The following is a 22361-nucleotide window of genomic DNA, read 5'->3' as shown; positions in this document are numbered from 1 at the left end:
AAGGACTCGAACCTGAGACCACAGAAGGAGCAAACCCCTTAGTCCCAAGTCTTTACCACTTGGCCACCACCTAGATGGTTATGAAACCAGTATACTTTATTGTTGAACAAGAGGATAGGATTCAAACATCATATACCGATTCAATATATGTATATAATAGGTAATTGACTTGTGATTTACCATGGACTGAATTGATTTTTTGCATCATAGAAAAACGATATTCGATATTCAAGTGTTGTAGAGGTGTATTTATATAGAAAAACGATATTCAAGTGTTGTAGAGGTGTATTTTTTTTAAAAAAATAAAGAATTCATGACTTGACATTAAAAAAAAATTAAAAAAAATAAGGACTATCAATTTTCAACAATCAAGATGTACACGGATAAAATTAAAAAACATAAATAATAAAAAAAAGTTAAAAAAAATCATCTGCATAATGAGGTGAGGTTGTCAAAACTAGTGAATAGGTCATATGAACGAGATAATCCAATACAAGGTAAAACAAAAAAAATAATTTTAATTCTAAAAAGAATCGAATTTTAAACAATAAAATTGAAAAGGATAAAAAAATAATTAGAAAAGAAAACGATGTCAACTCATGTTAGTTTTTCAAACTTATAATCTTAACTAGTGATTAAATTAGAAGCACCATTTTTGAAAAGCTATTATTTTAAAACTTGACTCGACCTGACAAATTGACTCATAACCTAAGTGACTTATGGCTTAAACCGAGCTGGATTTCAAAAGAAATTAGAGGAGAATTGATTTAGAATATGACGGTCAATCGATATCTTGGTTAACTCAAGGCAAATCCAATTAAAATGGAGTCAAAACTTATAAACTATTTTGCTTCTTTTTTTCCCTTTAAAATAGTATTATTTTTATTTTTCTATACATAAAAAAATTAGTTATCTTAGATTAACTTAAGTTAATTCACTTGATTTATAACCTGATATTTGTCTTGGATTGACTTCTAGACAGGACCTAAAAACAATAGGAAAAGAAAGTAAATTAAATTCTAAAAAACTAAATGTTAAATGATAAAAGGATCTTATTTGAAAAAGAAGAAGAAGAAGAAGATATTTAAAATTTTAAATTGAAGAGAAAAATTAAAAAATAAGAGAGTATAAAATTAACAAATGATAGGACTATTCAAATTAACGTCAAATTTCCACTCTCTTTGCTATAAATCATTAAGAAAACAGGAAAACAAAACTCCAAAATATTTGTCAAGTTTTAGAGTATTTGTTTTTTTATTATAACATGCTTTTCAAATTACATTTAGCTAAAAAAAGCATTAAATTAAAGTATTTTTCAATAATTTTAATTTATTAATATTAAATATTAAAAAAAATATCATTTTAATATATACTCAATTGAAACATTTTTATAAAACATCGACCACACTAAAAATTTAAACTCAGAATCTGCCCATCCAAATGAACCACCCTAGTAGTCTTCTATGATAAAATTTATGCAACTTGATGGTTGATCCCATCTACGACCATGGCTACCCTTATGATGCCACGAATGAGATCAGCACCACATTGAAGAATGGCGATTCATTCTCTCATCACCATCTCGGGGGTCTCTTCCGACTTGCTCGTCAACTTCACTTTCAATATCCTCGATTCCAGTTGATTTATAACATGATCAATATGGTCCTCATCTATTCTTTTCTGCCTCTATTAAAAGAGAGAAGACCTAGCTACGTTAATTAGGCGGTGCATGCAAGTATTTCTCAACTCCCCCACAAACTATTTTGTCACCTCCAAGACGATAGCCGGGGCCTCCCCACCCCCCTTTTTTTTTATTTGGGTTAAGAACTCAGCTTTAATTTATTAAATTATTTTTGTATAATTAAATGGAGCCGGAATTGGAACAGGGTTGGAAGGAGAAAGATGATTGATTTTGTGGTTTGACAATTTTAAAGAGTCTACTAGTTGGGAGGGAGTTGACGAGCTTAGCTAGATTGATGAGTTCATAAGCAATTTTGACATCGTGGGAGACACGACACACGTTTTCAATTTCATTTGGATATATAGTTGGATATGACCTTATCCATCTTTTGCTTTCACACATTTCTTCCAGACAACTATCCATTATACAAATTATTATAAGTTATACTACATAGTTTATAGGTGAAATTTTTTTTGTTGGATTCAAAAAAATCTGTTTTCAGAAAACGTATTTTATGAGTCTAAATAAGCTAATAAAACATTTGCAAGAAATCGAAGGATGATGTCTATATTATTGTGTTTTGTTAGTGTTTCAAGACACAAGAAATCGATACAAAAAATACATAAACATGTTTAATTAAAAAAACAAAGGATATTTCTTTAATAACGTAGCTAAATCCTTTCGTTGAAGAGATGCCATCCTTTTCTTTTCTCCTTGAGCCTTGTCTTGTACTTCCCTAGCTATCACTTCAGTGTATAAGCAACGGATGCTGGGACTGGTACATAATAATACCAGTTTACAATTATTCAAGAAATGGAGGGAAGAGAGGAAATGGAACCGGGGATTGACATTGAAGACAGCAGGAGTCCCCGTTGCTCATAGCAATGAAAGGCCATTCTAGCAGCAACAGGGGCAAAATAGCCCACGAACTGGCCCAGTTCCTCAATGTCCCTCTCATCGATGAAGATACCATACCAGCCTTACATGATTCACTTGAAACTGAACATTGTGATGATTTGTCTTTTGGAAATTCCCTCGCAAATCTCTTCAACCCAGCTCTGTTTGAAGCTCAGTGTTATCATCAACGCTCAGCTCTCTCACCGCGCCGATTTTGAGAGGGAGGTTGAGCTTGCAAATTTCACAGGTGCTCGCCTTGTTTTCGTTGAATGCAGCAATCAAAATGATCAGGATACTGATTACTATGATGTTGGAAACGTCCCGAAGCTCAACATCGACACCACAAAGCCATTTCATGCAGTGGACTTAAAGCTGCAGCGCTAATCTAGAGGGTAGTACTCTGACTCTACATAAGTACTTCTTAGCTAAACTTCCGTACTACTCAGCAAAACTAAATATTTGTATTAATAATGTAGGTGCCAGGGCCAAGGCTCACTAGGTTATTAGCAGCCAGTTTTCAACGAATCAGGTAGCATAGATGTTATTCATGTCTCCCACCGACGAGCAGGCCTAATTTCAAAGGAATGGAAATGTTGTTCCAAATCAAAAGAAACTTAATCCAGGCCTGCATATAGCTGGGACTGGTGACCACTGGCCAATTCTTCATTTTATATCATAGCAGCTAAGAATCCAAATTGTATTTCATTTACACTAAAACCAGAACAGAACATAATCCAATGTAACAATCGCTAACAAGTCAGCATCACTTATGTCTGAACTTAATAGGTTCCTGAGAAAGAATGTTCTATTTTTTGAATGACTTGTACTGGATGAACATATTGTGTAAAATATGGGGATAAACCAAATAATAAAAATTGGATGGTCTAGCTACAACTTTGCTGACCACTAAAATGGTAGCATTGTTAGTGTATCTCTTAGAATTAGTGAAAGTGATTATTGAGATAGATAAGCAATATTCAATGGAAAGTGATGGCTTGACTGTTGTATATGCTCATTGATACACTACAGCAAAGGAGCTATAAAACTGAGACGATCACATCTTTACACTCGATAGACATCTTCTGGTGCCGAAACATGTTGTCTAGTGTGGTTTTGGAACATACCCATCGACGGCAAAATTACGAGTGGCAGCGGGAATAGCTAGGCGCATTCCATTGAGCTCAGGCTTTGCAATCACTTGACAACCCAGACGAGAACTGCAAAATCCAAAACATAGAAATCAATATTGATTTGACGCCCACAAATCCTTTTAGTGTTTTGATGCTGAAAGAACTCACGTTTCTGTAAGCCCAAATGCCAAATCCAACATGTCATTCTCCTCATCAGCTGGGTCTTCTAATTTGTTGTAGTATTCCATGTCCTACCACCAGATTCAACATTTAGTCCCTCATAACTTTGAAATAATCACGGTACCACCACATAAACTATGCCCAATATCATACCATCACAATCACATGGCACGTGGAACAAGCAAGTGAGCCTTCACATGCTCCTGGCATGACATAAAAGCACATAATTAAAGAACTACAAAGAAAAATCATCAGAATGATCTACTCATAGTTTCCTAGTGCATAAATTAAAGGCAGACAAAAAAAAAAGCAAAATAAATGAATAAATAAAACATCTCAATACAGAAAGATGGTACAGGTGGAATTTTCCACACCTACAATGCAACCATTATAGAAACAGAAAAACGAATTATCATCCAACATAAATGGAAAAAACTAAACTAAAAAATTGAATTATAAACCTTGCCTTCGAGTTCTATATCATTTTCATGAGCAGCTTCTAACATGGACATTCCAACAGGGACCTTGATGTCCTTTTCCTCCCCGTCCTTACCTACAAATGTTACGGATATCCTGCACATGCATCACCAGATTAAGAAGAAAGAGCAGCAGATAACTTTTGCAATTACTTACGATCACCCAATGCAATTGTCAGAATGATCAGCTTTTTACTCTTTCCTTATCAACAATAAACTGGCCAGCTCAGTTGGACTTGAGCCTATGGTTAGCTTTGAACACATTTAAGGAATGTTCAACAACTTCCAAAGCACGCAGGAACTCAAATCTCCTTCCAGGGTGGGTCATCTTGCTAGAAGACTAAGCATTTCAATGTTTTTTCTTAGTTAGATCCTAGGGTAGTAGCTCAAAAGCTGAGATCTCCATGCACCATCATAATAGCAAGGCATTGGGAAGCTACTGTAAGTGCTTAATGTGCGAAGATCACAAGGAAACAACATTTCTGCAGATTGTCTTGCAACTTGGTGTGATGATATTCCAAGTTGCGCTTACAGTATAAAGTATATCATAGCCCTCCAGCAAGGATGACTGCTTAGCTTGTACAAATGGTGTTTCCATTGGAAGTTTGACACTATCTAATTGAGTATGGAATCCCCATCATCTATTTAATTAATTCTTCCAGGTCTGCTGCAAGTATATTATCAATCAAATGAAATATGAACTTAATTGATTCCTTTCATTAGACTACAGCTATCAACCATGAATACAAACATGAGTGCCGTGCTTTGAGATAGGCATGGCAAGTCAAAACCCGGGCATTTCTAATACAGAGACAAGGTGATAAATGTTTTTTATGGTCAATTTCTGATATTAAGTTATGGTTACATGGTCTAACCATGAATCATAAACAACCATAAAACCATGTATCCTCGAAATGTTTCATGCTTAATTTCCAATAGAAGAGTTTCCTAGGATTACAATTATAAGAGAGAGCTGTAATGGAAAAAAAAAAAAAAGCTTTAAGAGAGGGCTAGGGGCAAGCTATTGCTAAGCAAACTAGAGTTAGTATAAGAACATGACAGAAATAATGCTCGTTTTTTCTTATTTCCAATAAGTACAACACTGTATACATCTAACAGATCAATCAAACAATCTTCTAAGAGTAAATTTCATGGTTTCCAGTTTCCCTCGGGCTCTACCGAAGAGTTTCTAAATGATATTACGGTTGTCTTGGTTTCAGGTGGTGTCATTGTTAGCCTTGCTTCCTAAGAGTAAAGATAAACTTTTCAGCATTTATAAAAAATGCCACATTCTTGTAACAGTAATAAGCAATTCAATGCAAAAAAGCTTACATCTCCTCTGGGTCACTCCCCTTTGCAGAATCACTACTGGTAGCTGTGCTAGAGAACTGGTAATGCTTTCGAAATATAGTACCTTGGAAACCCTTAGTTTCTGGGTGTAATTCAACCTGTTCCAAGATTAAGAATCAGTGGGCATCTAGAAATAAGAATAATAAGGCAATCAGAAGATCGCTCCAATTTAAACTATAGGCCTAGACTAACCTGAGGTCGCCACCATGCACTATACGGCCTTTGTATAAATGATGATCTACACATGGCTGTACATTGTCCTGCACAAAAAAGGAAGCATTCATTCATTTGAAAAAAGGGAATACTAAATAAAACCATTATTAAACTTGTACAAAATGAAAAGGAGAAGTTTCTGGAGCTTGAAAAGCACTGGTGATTGTATTGAACAAACTACTTCAACTCAGAGGTTTTGCTTAGGACCAAATCCAACATACGGCCAGTAATGGTAAATCTGCTGGGATTACTGGCACCCCCACAGGTGTGCTCATCAACGAATATGGCTTCAGGGTTGTCTATAAGCATGGGATCAATTTGGATGCTAAGCTTGCTATATTTGTTAAAGATTGGGAATGGTTCTGGATTCATGCCAGATCTGATGCTATGGGTACAACTGTGATTCATCCTGATCCCTTGAGTGATGATAGTGTTTTTTGGAAGGATATGCCTAAGGGAGTTTTCACTGCTGGAAGTGCTTGGGAACTTATCCAAAACAGAGAAACGAGAATTAAAAAGGTATAAACTTGTATTGGGACCCTTCCATATTCCCAGACATAGTTTTATTGTCTGCCCCGCTGCGTTTAATAGGCTACCTACCGAGGTAAGGCCGACCAGGTTGGGAAGAAATACATGCTGTGTGCTTTGTGCCTGTGCTGACTAAGTGGATTTTCCCAGTTGTTTCTTATAGACTGCATACGACTAAATTGTTAGAAGAAGCTGTTGTAAATACAAGCTTGTCTTCCATATGTAATCAGGGGAGTTTTTCCTAGTTTTATCATTCTTGTCATCACCTGCAGATTCTTGCATTTGTAGTAGGATAAGTTCCTACTTGTTCCTTTTTAACAATGAAACATCTTCATTTATCCAAAAAAAAAATAAGCGCAAGTTAAGCATTTTTCAGTATGTTACTCTCTCAATTAAACTTCGAATTTGTATCATAAATGCATATGTCCTTCAAAGTAGCTGGAGCTTATCGCAGATTCCAAATAACACTATATATCGCTTTAAAGAAAATCCAAAGGAAATAAATGTGAGCACATTACATACCTCTTGAGAGTTCTTTGACTATCCCAGCTCCAATTCTTGAAAGTCTGGACCTTAACATAATCTTTCTCCTAAACTACTTTTAAAAAAAAAAAACGAAGAAAGAATTAGCAAACTGTAACAAAGCACACGATAAAATATCCCAATCATAGATATTTCAAATTTTTCGCAATGGAAAAACACAAACAACAACAAAAATATAATGCCATCCAAAGATTCAACTTCAAAAACCCAAGACTAATGAAAAGAATGAAAAACGATCCAAGAAATTGAACAAAACCCAAAAGCCGGTTCAAACTGATAAATTCTTGATGCAAACCTCTGAAAGTAAGGGCAAAGGAGAACTGAGGGTTGGAATAAGGGGAAGAAAAGAACGACAAAGGAAGAAGCTTTATTACCAGTTTGGTGAAACTGAAAAAGAACAGAGTCGACGATACAACAAAGTTTATGTCTTTTTGTGTTCACTGTTCAATTTCTGGTTCTCCTAGTTTGAGCCGCGAATTCTCTGGAGGATTTCTGTCTATTGAGCTTTGAAAGCTTAAAAAAATATAGAAGCAAACACACCCTTAAGGAAACCGACAGGTCGTTTACTTTGTCATGCGTTTGCCACCCTTCCACTGGTACAGGCCACACCAGAGAAAAATTACAAATGTGGGGTCAAAGCTACCACCATAGTTTTAAGCCCGGTCTGATAGCCGACCTGATTTAGAATATAAATTTATAACTTTAATCAAGTAATTAAATTTTAATTAGATTATCAAATTATTTAAGCTAATTTTTTAAAGTTAAAACAATATCATTTTAATAAAAAAATAATCAAAGTTAAAACAACACCATTTTAATAAAAAAAATAAAAGTTAATAGATTGTAACTATTTTTTAATTAATTTTATTAAGTCAATCAGGTTACTAGATCAATTTATCAGTTCAATTGAATAACATTAAATTTTTATTTTTTCTAATTTTTTTAACCTAACTAAATTCTAGCTCCAAGTTGATTTGTTAGATTAAGCTGGTTTCAAAATTATAATTAAAACTTTAACTTATTTTTAATTGATTTTGTTAAATCAATCAAGTTACTAGATCAATTTATCAGGTCAATTAAATAACATTAAATTTTTATTTTTTTTAATTTTTTTAATCCAACTAAATTCTAGCCCCAAATCAATTTGTTAAATTAAACTGATTTCAAAATTATAATTAAAACTTTAACTTTAAATTTTATAAAAAGAGTTGATAAATTAGATTAACTTATTATCATAAAAATTAATTTTTTAGTATGATTTATTTATATTTTATTTGAATTTATGAAATCAAATTTATGAATTTAAGTAATTTAATACTCGTATTTTACAGGAAAGTGGGTATTACTTAATTAACAGACTATTTGGAGAGAAAAAAAACTGGTAGATCAATTTGAATTAATTTGTGCAATGCACCTCTCAAGTACTTCATCATCGTAAGAACAAAAAAGAAAGAACAAAAATAATATATCGTAAAACAAAAAAAGGAATTCAGTCCAACAGAACCATGAATTATTTATCTGTTTGTTTTGCAAACATTATACATCAAGTCAATATTAATGCTTGTGAAACTGATGAGGCAGATCGTTCGTTGATTTACATGCCCAGCTGCACTTGCACCGGATCTCTCCGCTTGGCAGCATAGGAGAGCACTCTCCCTTCTCGTAGTGTAAAAACTTGCACAGCCTCTCACAGCCGCCAGGGTTGCATGGAACAATGTTAGGGATTATGTTATAGCATATTTTTGCTTCTGCCCGATGCACTGTCCATGCAACTGCCGAACACAACCAGTTTGCATGTAATTCATTAGTTATTGCAGAAAAAGCGTAGTACAAGAAACAAGATCATGAAACGAAAATGATCTGTGTAAATTTCTAGTCATTTTATGCTGAATATATATATATATATATATGTTAATGGCGAGGGGTTATATGAGCTCATATATCCCCTCGCCATTAATATGTTGAAAGTACCTGGGAAGACAAGAAGAATGATGAAGAGATAGTTGCCAGAAAGCCTAGCCATTTCTAAGAAGACACTGCAGTGACAATCACCCCCTAATGCACTCTGTTAAGTAAGAACAGCAGAGACAATCACTACGAGTTCTGTGTCGAGTACCTGTATATTCTGCAAATAGCTCAAAATTTATAGCCCCTCGCCATTAATATGCTGACGAGTGCCAACTCCCTGATTTCCTGGGTCAAATGTTTTGAGTGACTGCATGTTAAATGCATTTATGAGCATGAACACCAGTATCAGGTCTATGGATTTAATGACTGCACCTTTTTTTTAAAAAAATATTTTTTATTTTAAATTAATATTTTTTTATTTTTAAATTATTTTGATGCTTCTTATATAAAAAATAATTTTAAAAAATTAAAAAATATTATTTTAATATATTTCTAAATAAAAAATACTTTAAAAAATAATCCTATTTCTAAACAATAATTAATATCAAAAATTAAGTTTCATTTTTCCTTCTAATTTGAATTTAACTGGTTGGCATAAATTGGAAAAAATAAGGAGACGTGAATATCCATTTGGCATTATCAAATGCAAAGATTTGAAATACAATATTAATAATAACATGGTTTGTATATGTTTATTATTGTGTTTTAAAAATATTTTAAAAAAAAAAATTTATTTCAAATTAATATTTTTTTGATATTTTTAAAATGATTTTAATGTATTAATGTGAAAATAATTTAAAAAAAATAAAAAAAAATATTATTTTAATATATATCTAAATAAAAAATACTTTAAAAAATAACTACAATCATATTTCCACACAAACTTTTCGATTCCAAAGTCATGTCAAAAGTCATGTCATATTACTAACCATGTTCAATTGATAATAACAAGGTATATTACTAGTTACTAGTTATCATAAACAAAAAATAATAGGCTCAATTTTTCCATGTAGATCAAGTTACATTATATTATGAATTAGAATAATATAATGATTATCTTGTTTGTTACAAAAAAAAAAATCAAAAAACTATCTGTTATGAGTAATATGGTTTTTGTTTTAGGATCGATTGGCCATTATAATATTGATAAAAGACAAATCAAATTTTTTATATTTTTTAATACAATAAAATATCTTAATTAACCTTAAAAGCAATATCTTAAACTGACATCGAGGACCATTTTTATTTTTTAAGTATAGAAAATGATTAAATTACTTTTAAAATAAAAAATATTAAATTGGTGTCTATGAGCTTTTACATTTTTTCATCTTGGTTTTTTCTATTATAATCAAGTTGATTGAAAAGTAATTTAATAATTTAAAAGATATAAGATATTATTTAAAATCCAGAATTGACCAGCATGTGCATTGCACACTATAATATATGTGCTGCGTTCGTGATATTTGGGTGGCACGTGAAGGGATGTTTGACTACCAAACAATGGCCTCTAGCACAACATTCAAATCAATTTGATAGCTCCATCATTCTCTGGTGTCATGTCTGGCTAATTAACCTTTAGTGTGCCATCAATGATTTTTTTTTCTCTCTTCTCCTTAATTTTCACACTTAACCCTCTGAATTTTTAAATTAACCCTTCAATTTTTTTTCTTCATATGTGATCATTTTCTTTTATTACTATTTGTTTTATTTGAAATAACTCCTAAAATTAGATTTTTTTTAAATTTTATCCTCATTTTTTTTTATTTTGTCAGATTTAGTCCTTATTTTTTTAATTGTTAATTGTGTTATTTGAGATGATTTTTAAAATTGAACTTTTTAATGTTTACATCCTCTTTTAATTTTTTTTTCATATCAAATTTGATCCTCATTCATTTGATCGCTATTTTTTTTTTTACTATGATTAATTTTTAAATTGATATTTATTTTTTAACATTAAAGTTAGTTGGTAATTGAGTTTTTTCATTAAGTCTAGGTCTAAGATTTCATGGGATACGAGTTTGAATGATTTCATGCTATGAAATTAGTTGCTCACTTTATGATATTTTATTTAATTTGCATTCCATATTGTTGTTATGGTGGTGCATGTGGTCTCTTTTAGTGTTGTTATGCAACCTTTCATAATAGCATTAGAATTATCTCAGTAAGCTCTTTCTGATGGTGAGCGGTGTCCACAAAGGAACGAAAGTGAGTCTCAAACATACTTTTATTTCTTCTTCTCTCGAGTATAATGTTGATAGCTTTTTTATAGTTAATTATTGCCCTTTTTTATTATTGATGATTTTTTAAAATCATATTATTAAGTTAATCAAACATATTGAACATGATCAAGTCGATGACTTAGGTCTCAAATTTTTCTTGCTTCTTTAAAAACACCAACGCCACTTAAACATCTTTTTTATATTAGAAATAATTTGACCCGATCTACAACGTTGCGCAAACCACTTATCTAGTTATTACCTATAAACTAAAAGCCATAAGTGTTTTATCCACTACTAGAAATTCGCTCAATAGCAACAGATTTATCGACAGACTATTTCTGTCAATAATTTGAGGTTGAAATTACAGACGAAAATTTTCTGTTCATAATTCAGTCGGTAACTACCAACAAAAAGTGTCCATCGGTAGTTACCAATTGAATTACGAACGGAAAATGTTCCGAATTAAAAAAAACGGGTCACTGGCGTGGAGGTTTTGACGAGATTATTTTTGTTGACGGAATCACCAATGAATTCAAAATGATAGCCTGTACAGTGACATGATCGGTTCACCATTTAAAATGCCAACGGAATCATCGAGGGATTCGAAATGGCAGATCCGTATGATGATGTGTTGATTTTTCCTTCAGTATAGCCATCAGAAAGAGTTAATATATGCCCTCTCTACCGACCCTCTCCTCCTCTATTTCTCCTTCTTTTTTCTAATCCCAACTCTCCCCATCTGCAAACAACCAGTCCTGCTCCCCCCAAACAAAAAGCTCCCTCATCTCAGCACAAGTTATATTTCTTGAAGTTTTGTGGTCACAAAATCCGCGTTCTGATTTACTGATGGATTTTATCAATTTTTATAAGTAATTCTATCTTTTTAAATTTTAACATTTAAATGTCAATTTTATTGTTTTTTTAGTATATGTATTTTGTTAGTAGATATACATGTTTTATTGTTATTTCTCAAACAAACTTGTAGTATATGAATGTATAATTCTATACTTGTTATGGTTTGTTTTAGATTTTATAAGATTGTATTTGTTTGTAAATTGTTAAAACTTTATAGAATTACCAAATTACATGTGTTGTTTTTAAATAATTTATAGCTTGCTTAATGGGTCCATTTAAATTTTTATTAATGGTATTGTGGAGAGGTAATTTATGTAAATTTATATATATTAATTTGTATGGACGTTGATAAATGATAATGAATATTTAATATTCATGAGAAGTTGTGATTGGTTTGTTGGATAATCTTGAGGTAAAGTAATATTTTTGTAATTTTATTTACCTAACTTAGTTAATTAATACATGATGTCATCATACTTTTATAGAGGTTTGATATAAGTCATGGATGATCGTTCATGGATGTATTGAGATTCACCCCAAGGATTGCGGAGGATTGATTATTGTAACGAGATTCAGGGTTTTGTTAATTCCGCGACATCTATTTCCAAAACTTTTATTGGAGGCGGTATGAGGTGTCCATGCAGGAAGTGTAAAAATAAAAAATATCTGCATCCAGATGTTGTAATGATGCATCTTTTACACAAAAGGGTTTATGGAGAATTACCAGTGTTGGTATGCACATGGAAAAATATTTGTTAGTAAAAGGAGAATAGGAGAAACAGTGGTTGGGTCAACTTCTAGTGCTAGCAACGTGCATGAAATGGCAAATGACAACACTAATCCTTGCAGAAATATGGTTATGGATACAATGAGAATGAATCTAGATAATATCAGTCAATGTCCAATTGTAGAAGAAGAACCTAATGCTGATGCAGTTAGGTTTTTTGATTTATTGAAAGATTCTGACTAACCATTATGAGATGGCTGCATAAATCACAGTAAATTATCAGTCGTAACACAAGTGTTCACCATCAAGTTAGATCACGGGTTGAGTGAGGCCGGGTATGACAAAATTATTGAATGGACAAGAAGCATTTTACCTAAAGGGAACAAGCTGAAAAAGAACTTCTATACTGCAATGTCCATGATGAAATCCCTCGATTTAGGATACCAGAAAATTGATATATGGCCTAAAATCTGCATGTTATACTACCTTGAAAATGCTGAGATGACCGAGTGCATAACATATAGGCATTCCCATTACAAACTTAGAACTGACAGAGGAAAGACTTTAATGGCATATAAAATACTTAGATACTTCCTGATCATATCTATACTGCAGAGGTTATTCATGTGACATGGCACCAAGTATATAATACGATTGATGGAGTGATGGTGCATCCTTCTAACGGTGAAGCGTGGAAACGTTTTAACAGTGTTCATCCTCACTTTTCAGTTAAATCAAGAAATATGTGTCTTGGGTTGTGTACAGACGGATTCAACCAATTTGGGTCATTTGCTGCTCCTTATTCTTATTGGCCGGTCATACTCACAATTTATAACTTGCCACCGTGAATGTGTATAAGGCTGAAGTTCATGTTTTTATCTACTATCATACCCGATTCAAGCAGTCTGGGTTGGAATATAATGCATTCATTGGCATTTGACAGTAACTGCCACAATTACCAATGAATTTACAGACATATATATTTGGTCGGTATTTTAAACACTCATCGACAAATTTATCGATGGTGTGTGGTCGTTGGTAAATCACAATTTCAGTAATATAATTTATTCCATCGGTATATTTCAAGCAGGAAATATTTTTTTTTACACACAAATTCTGTATGTAAAACCATCGACAAATGGTTTTTTTGTGTTTCCGACCAATATAGTGATGAAATGTGGAATTACTGATGAAAGGAAAGCCAACAGACATAATCCATCGGTGAAGACATTGGTAAATAAATCATGGATGAACTGGTAATCATACACCGATGGAATATTTCTGTCAATAAAATTATGAAATCTTGTTGCGATCATTATTTATTGATGACATTATTGTAATTTCTTGATGTTTAAGGGCCATTAATGGATGACCACTAGTCAGCTCTACATTTGGATCCCTATGCATTTAATTTGTTATAATTCAATATCATGCTTAATTTTTCATCACATTCTAGTTCTCTATAAGCTCTTTTTTTATCGCAGCACTGATTGATTTTACAACTTGTTTAAAACCCTATGAATTGAAATGAATTCATATGGTTAATGCAATTCTTATGTTTGAAATTATTTTAAGGGTATCGATTTGAATTAAAAATAAATTTTAATTTATGAAAAAATTACAAAAGTAAATCAAATAGGAGACCCTCTAATTTTCTCTCTTGAAATTAATGTTGAAAATAATAAAAATTGTATGATTTAGTATTTTAATTGAAACATGAGAATTATAGTAGGTTATCAATTAAATTTAATTTTTTTACATAATTTTAGTTCAATTTAGTATATGATTTGATTCCAAGCCATGTGTTAGTGTTAATGGATTAGAATTGATCAGAAGAATTTCCTAATGGTGGTTTTTGGCTTATGAATTATTAGATAAATGAGATCAACACTAAAAAATATAATTGATTTCTTGTATTTGATTGTTTTTGTTATTTCTTATGAATTAAAATTTCTTTTGAGATTGAAAATGATTTTTAAGAGGTTGTTAGAAAACTTTTAGGATGTTTGAAAAACAATTGTGAAGAAATTGGGTTTGGGGGCCAAAATCACCCCCTTCGGTGATTTCTCTAGCAACCTTATTGTTGTTGTAGACAAGAAATCATTTTCATGACATGTCATCAATGTTTTTCTTTTTAAAGCTCCTAAACCATGGAAGGTGCTTTAAACTCATGCATCATAGCTTATTCACTTGGCTCAACTTGGATAAATTTGTTTTTAAATATATAATTTATTTAAAATATTTTTCCAAATATTTTCTTTTAATTCATCAAAATAACTTCCTAATATTATTCAATCTTAAACTATTTTTTTATGTATTTTTAGTGACTTACATCCTTAAAATTATCTATACACTATTACTTGGAAAAACTATTTATATGAATAGTAATCCACCTCAATTTTTTTCAAGGTGTATTGATAAAAAAAAATTGATTGAGTTTTTTTATGAAAAATTTAATGAGTTATGGGTGAAATCTTTTATAGAAAAACAAAATTCAAAGAAAAAGAATTGAAATGTAAAATAAGGAAAAAGTTTGTGTTCAATTTTGAAATTTTTATTTTGTTTATTTTTTAGTTATTGAATTTGAGAGAGGAGAGAGAAACTCGTCAAAAAATAATAAGGATATTGTTTGGCCACATTCCAACCACCAAAAAAATATAATATTTGTGTCATTGAGTTTATCTTCTTGAGAGAAGTATGTTGAAATGACATTTCCCTCTAATCATATTGGAAAAGGCAAATAAGGTTCAATTTCAAATTTTTAGGTTGGTTAGTTTTCATTTTCTCTTGTGATTTTGAGGTTAAAGGTTAAGTGTTTTATACGAGTTTTTATAGTGTTTTAGGTGAAGAGTTGTGACAGTGCTAAAGTTGGTATTTGGTCTCGTATGTCTATTCTATTATACTTTTAGGATACTTGCTAATTTTCATTTCACAATGAGAATGCAATGAAGATGCATATGAAGATTTTAAAGGTTGAATATAAGTTCCATCCTTGGATTTGAAAGGATGGTAGGAGGTTGATTGCCAAGCTTCTTACCATGGACCTTGAGAAGAGACTTACAATCCCCAAGATTATGAAAACTACTTAGTTTTAAAAAGATCTTACTCAATCCTACTTGCAACACCCCACCTCACTAGTAAAATATTGTCTGCTTTGACCCATGAGCCTCATAAATTTATTCTTGGCAGCCATGTATAGTCCGAAAACATGTTTTACTAATCAAGTAAGCATGGTTATATAAGGCTCTTTCCCAAGTCCTCACCTGCTGATGTCGGATATTACAATCCACCTATTAAGGAGCCCGATAACCTTGTTGGCACCGTCGAAAAACAATGAGTTGGGCTTTGATACCAAATATAACACCCCACTCCACTAGTAAGATATTATCCACTTTAACTTAAGGCCCTCACGGATTTATTCTTGGTAACTATACATGGTTCCAAAACAAGTCTTACTAGTCAAGATAAGCATGTTTATATAAGGCTCTTCCCCAAGTTCTTACTCGTCGATGTGAGATATTACATACTATATCTTTTAATGATTAAAAGATACTGAAAACAGTGTTAAAAGTGGATATGAAGAGGTACTTTAAGAGAAAATAGGATTAAAACATTCATCACCTTTTTATAATGCTTTTGAATCCATATCTTCAATGCCATCAGTATTTGTTTTATCTAGTTTGTTTGAGACCAACAGAAGAAGAAGAAGGGCTTCAATGCTCACTTCAAAACGAATGGCAACAATGAAGTCCGTGGCAAAAAAGTTGATTTTTAGAGTGGTATAGAATTTAAGGTGAAAATGTAAGGAAAAGAGAAGGGATAAAATAGAAAATTGACAATGACGATAAAGGTATTTGAGGTGGTAGCCAAGTTGTTGGTGATTAGTGCTCTAGTGACACTTTTAAATGCATCAAATTCTGTTAAAATGTTAAGTTTATCCTCAAAGACATAGTTTGGAGTTGGTATGGTGAGAATGTTGTCATGAAGGCTAAATAGGAGCAAGTAATTAGTTTGGTTAATGGTTGTTAATTAACTAAAGTCTTTAAAATTAAAACCCAAATGCTTGCTTATTTGTACATGTTTGTCTCTTGGCTTTTATGATGCACTATTGTGTAATATTACTAATACAAATATTAAAGCTATGTAATTTGTGTAATCAAGGGATTAGTATAAAGGATTGGGAATTTTCTCATATTTGATGTACCTTTTAATTTCTCTCTCATAGGTTGTTTTTATTTTCATCTTATGCAATGATGCTTCCATTAGACAATAGAGATGGTTATTAATGGAGCTCCAACATCAAACTTATTTTGTGGGACAAGAATAATACATTGTTCATTCTTTTAAACATAAAAGACATTGAAAAGCCTTTGTAGTATTTGAAATTTATTCTTTTTTTTTGTCATTATGATTTTCTTATCTCCTTTATATGGTCATAATGGATTTAGCAAATTTATAGAGCTATGGGTTATATTTATTAACTTGGATTCGCATGACAGGTTGATTTGGTAGTATGTTAACTTAGAGCTGGCCTAACCAAGGTCAAGTTTTATTTTGAATTATTATGGAGGTTGACTCAATCAAATCACAGTAACCCAATTGACCCAATTAAACTTGAGTGATATTTGATTGAGTCAACTAACAAAACAACATCATTTTAGTATTAAAAAAAAATCTAAAAGAATGTTATTTTATTTTTAAAACATCAAAACAATGACTTTGTAGGGTTGACCTTGTAAATCTATGACATGGACTTTGGACCAAGTCAAACCCTAGATCAAGTCTAATAGTTATGCTCATGAGCTAAACTTGAAAGAGAACCATAATTATAAAATCTGATTTAACCTGTTAAGTTGACTCGATGACTTGTCGATTTGAAACTTAGTTTGAACCAAGTTTTATCTCGAATCGACTTTTTTACAAAAAACAATACAATTTTATTTTTATATAAAAACAAATAACATTATTAATTTTTATTTATTTTAAAAAATAAAAACTAAAATGACAATATTTCAATAATTATTCTTTTAAAAATCATATTATAATAACTCAACCTTATTAACCCACAACTCGGATTCTTTTGACCTTGATCCTCGGGCTGGGCCTTGTAAATGTGAAGAAGAGAATTCTGTCTTTTATAAACTAGCTAAATTTTAACACTTTTATGACATGTCATTATGGTAAGACACACAATTGTAATGATCTTTAAGATCCAAGCCTAAAAGAGAAATGATTGAAGCTAACTGAAATTTCCTTGTCGCAACAAGTCTAAAGGTAGAACTCGGAATTAAGCCTAAAAAATCCTCTCAGAATAGCATAATGGGCCTATCTCGTTCCAAGAGATGGGCTGACTAATCTGCCTAAAAAAGATAACCCAGAGCCCAGTTTATAATGACTCAGCACCATCTAGAACCTAAAACCTCCTTAACACTGTTTCACCTAAGGTGCTTCTGCTGTGCTGTGACCATTAGCACTATATTAATTATAGTTATCAAAACCAAATTGGACAGGGCATCGGGTTCTTAGTTGCTTGTTCAATTGGTGCCTCGATCATTGGTTGAACCAGTAAATATATTATTATTGGTTAAATACGTGTTTGGTAATTACATTTAAGAAATATTTTTTAATTTAAAATATATTAAAGTTATGCTTTTTAAAAAAAAATTATTTATTTTTGATATAAACAAGTTAAAACCACTAAAAAACACTTAAAAATTATTTTAATTATTTTTATACAAAAAACAATATGAAGAGCATTTAAAAAACAATTTCAAGCACGAAAACAAGCGCTACTTAGAGGATATTTGGCACCGTGTTCTAAAAAAAAATACTTTTTTAAAAAAATTAATATTTTAATATATTTTATATCATTTTAATATATTAATTTTAAAAATATTTTTTAAAAATATTTTTTTAATATATTTTATAAAAAACAACAACAACTATACTCTCAAACTTATTAGATATACTCTCACTAATTCTTTCTCTTAACTGATCAAATTCGAGAACCAAATTGGATCATATTCGGTTTCGATAGCAGTAATATTAGTGGTGACTAAGGCATGTGAAGAATTCTGAAAGGGGCTGGCTGAATTAGTGGTGACTAAGGCATGTGAAAAATTCTGAAAGGGGCTGGCTTCGAATTTCTCCCTCAACAAGTTGCCTGTCTATTATAGACGTTCTGGGAACGTAGGCCCCTGGGTAAAGATCTTTCTTTCTGATGGTAGAGAACTTTGCACCATCCATTGAATGTTCCCTGGTATGCCACTCCATAGATAATGCAAAAACAGTAAGTTTCTTATTCCAAATCTGAAGAAAGTGGAAGTGTTCCAGAATTCATAAAGGAGTTCGTCCTAACACTATTCAATAGCTGTATATATGCTCGAACTACTGTAGTTTATGTGAATGGTGGGCTTCCAAGAAACTCTGCTAATGCTCGAACTACAACGTAGCTTGTGTGGACTTCCATGATACTCTGCTATATGCTCGAACTGCTGTAGTTTATACGAATGGTGGAATTATATTCTCACATAACATAGCTTCATCTTTAGGTTTTGTTTTTAATAGTTATCTGCGAGTGGATGGTGTTGAGCTTCATCTTTAGGTTTTGTTTTTAATAGTTATCTGCGAGTGGATGGTGTTGAGCTTCATCTTTAGGTTTTGTTTTTAATAGTTATATAGCTACGAGTGGATGGTGTTGAGTTTGAATTTAATCCTGCATGTCATCAATCTAAAGAAATGATACTTGCAGGTTTTATCCGCTTAAATGGTTAAAATTAGAGTTTTTTTGTATTGATATAAAAAATATTTTTTAAGTGTTTTTTTATTTTAAAATAATATTTTTTATTTGTTTTTAATATCAGTATATTAAAAAATTTAAAAACACTAAAAATATTTAATTTAAATAAAAAAATCTAATTAAAAATTAGTTTAACTACAACCCTAAATAGAACCATAGATAATTATAAACAATCGCTTGTTATTTAAAAACCAAAAATAAAAGTTAATCACGGTTGAAGTGATAGATGAAGTAGTGAATGAATTCTTTATGTTAATATTTTAGATTTAAATTCATAGAAAGAATTAGTAAGAATTTATCGTGAGTAGCAGAGGCTTATGCACGCTAAAGACTTAGGTGTGCTCGTGAAGATTTTATTAGTATTTTTTGACTAGTTTTATGTAGAAAAAGATTTGCAATTTTTGATTGAGTTATTAAATTATAGATTTTTAATATGATGTTTTAGCTTGATTTAAAATTTTAGAATTTTTTGAGAAATTCATAAATTTAATGAAATATCATAATTTGATGGGTTTTATATTTTTGGGTGTAATTTAATTGAATAAAATCTAGTTAAAATTTTAGAATGAATGAAACTTGGTAATGCTAAAAAAAAGAGTTAAATAAAAACAAAATAACTCATTAAAGATAAAATGATTGTTTTCCATTAAAAACTAAACAAATCAGCTCTTCTTTTCTTTTATATGTTGTCGAGTGGGCAGAAGCAAAATAAAATAAAAAAAGCAAGAAAGAAAAGTAAGGGAAAAACATAAAAAAAAATCCAAGAAAAAAAAATAAAAAAAAGGAAGAGAATTACCTTATAAATTTACAAAGTCCAACTTATAAAACACTAATCTAAGGAATTATCAAGTGAAGGAAGGAGGAACTGAGAGAGGAAAAAAAATTAATTACTTTATTTTTGAGTTGACATGAGATTTTTATTTTATTCCGATTGAGAAGTTGTTATAATATTAATTCAGATTCGATTATAAATTAATTATATTCTACAAAACATTGAATGATATAACTTAAATAGTGAATTTATTTTTACTTTCATTCTAATTTTATATACTTTCAAATTTATTTTTTAATATTTTAAGTAATGTATTTAAATTAAAATTTTACTATTAATTTAAAAAAATTCATGTACATAAATTAACAATTGATCTTAAAAAAATTTATATATTTAGTTAATAGCACATAACAGGAAAAATTTTGTAGCTCCTGCCTTGATAAATAGTTTATCCAAAATTTTAATATAAAAATACTTGTTTCTTTGCAAAAAAAAAAAACTAACTAGAACTTATTTAACAAGCTGTAAATGAGGTGAGTATAATAATCTTCACTTGACTCAAAAAAAATTAAATAAAATTTGAATATTATATTAGCTTTAAAATAAATTAAATTTAAGTTTTTTTAATCAAACTTAATTAAACTCATTGGAAAATAAAATAAAACTAGATAAATATAAACAAACAGAATTTTTTTAAATAATTAAACCCTTTATATCAATGCGGTAAATTAGCCTGATTTAGAATGTTAAGATTACTTAATATTTTATCTTATTGGTATTTCATAGGTAACTTGCATTTACTATACAATAAAGTACTATATTGTAGTAATATTTTTTCTAAAAATAAAATAAAATTCATTTTCATGGATATTGAGAGCCGATCTAGTGGTTCTCGCACTTTTTCATAATCTGGATTGCTTTAGAGCCCTACCACTCACGAATATCCTGACTGCTAAAATCCAAGAAATAAAAAGAGAAGTCAAGGAATAGAATTTAGTGTTAGAATCTGCATGGCAGCCATCCATTTGACAGAACCCTACTGTTACAAAAAGACGGAGAATGTACTTTGCTCCTTGATGTTGAAGTACAATCAAGGGGCCCTACAAATCACTACCATTGGTTTTAAAATATGTGGGACCCAATCGTCAAAGGTTATACTGTGCACTGTGCTTGTTGGGTTGTTTTCTAACATATTTTTTATTTATAAATATATTAAAATATATATTTTTTAATTTTTTAAAAATTATTTTTGATATTATTATATTAAAATAATTTTAAAATACAAAAAATATTAATTAAAAAAAAAAATTTAAAAATTTAATTTTTTTAAATATTTTTAAAATACAAAATAAACAAGACCAAAATCTTTTTTTTTTAATAAAAAACATGAAGCCATCTCCCTCTCCGTTGAATAATGACATATCTTATTAGATTATATAATATATTTAAATTTTATTTAATTATTATAATTTTAAAAATTAATAATTTTATTTAATTCTCAAAAATTATTTTAAAAGATAAAAATTGACATGCTTAATTATAAAAATCACCAAAATACAAAGACTTTTTATACTGATAGGGACATATAAAACATCCCTTTCATGTTATATTGACGGGTCCATATTGATCACATTATTTTCTTAAATCGTACCTGCCCTGTGTTTAATAATCCCCTAACATTGGCTTATGTGCTCATGTAATTTCAAACCATCTTTTTATATAATATTCTATGAATTGTTTTTCAAAGAAGATATTTATGAAATCCTAGCCAGCCATGGCTTGGCACGCTTGTGTTGCCATGCTAATTTTCCATCTAAGATGTTTTCTAAAATAGTTTTTTATTTATTTTTAAGATTAAAATATTAAAATCATAAAAAAAATTTGATCTAATATTTTTATTTATTTATATATGCTAAACATATATAAAAGCAGAAATAGAAACTATGTCAAATACCTTATATCTAGCTTACATCTTTATAGCTTTTATATATATATATACATATATAAAAGTTGCACCTTAACCTTCCACCAATTCCACAGAAAGAATTGTTGCTCCCGTGAAGCAGAATTCACATTGTTAGTG

General features: G+C 30.5%; 1 protein-coding gene across 1 annotated transcript; it reads right to left on the bottom strand.

Moving 5' to 3' along the window:
- Positions 1-3264: 3264 nt before the first annotated feature.
- Positions 3265-7550, bottom strand: LOC105132637 (adrenodoxin-like protein 2, mitochondrial). The gene is made up of 8 exons (XM_011036243.1): positions 7373-7550; positions 6978-7050; positions 5907-5974; positions 5697-5812; positions 4355-4461; positions 4042-4091; positions 3877-3959; positions 3265-3795 (listed from the first exon to the last, which is right to left on the bottom strand). The coding sequence occupies exons 2-8, from the start codon at positions 7033-7035 to the stop codon at positions 3681-3683; spliced, it is 597 nt and encodes a 198-aa protein (XP_011034545.1). The 5' UTR covers positions 7036-7050; positions 7373-7550; the 3' UTR covers positions 3265-3680.
- Positions 7551-22361: the final 14811 nt, after the last annotated feature.

The sequence above is a fragment of the Populus euphratica genome, unplaced genomic scaffold (genome assembly GCF_000495115.2).
Source record: "Populus euphratica unplaced genomic scaffold, PopEup_1.0 scaffold87.1, whole genome shotgun sequence".
NCBI classification, from domain to species: domain Eukaryota; kingdom Viridiplantae; phylum Streptophyta; class Magnoliopsida; order Malpighiales; family Salicaceae; genus Populus; species Populus euphratica.
This window is presented reverse-complemented; position numbering and strand designations above follow the sequence as displayed.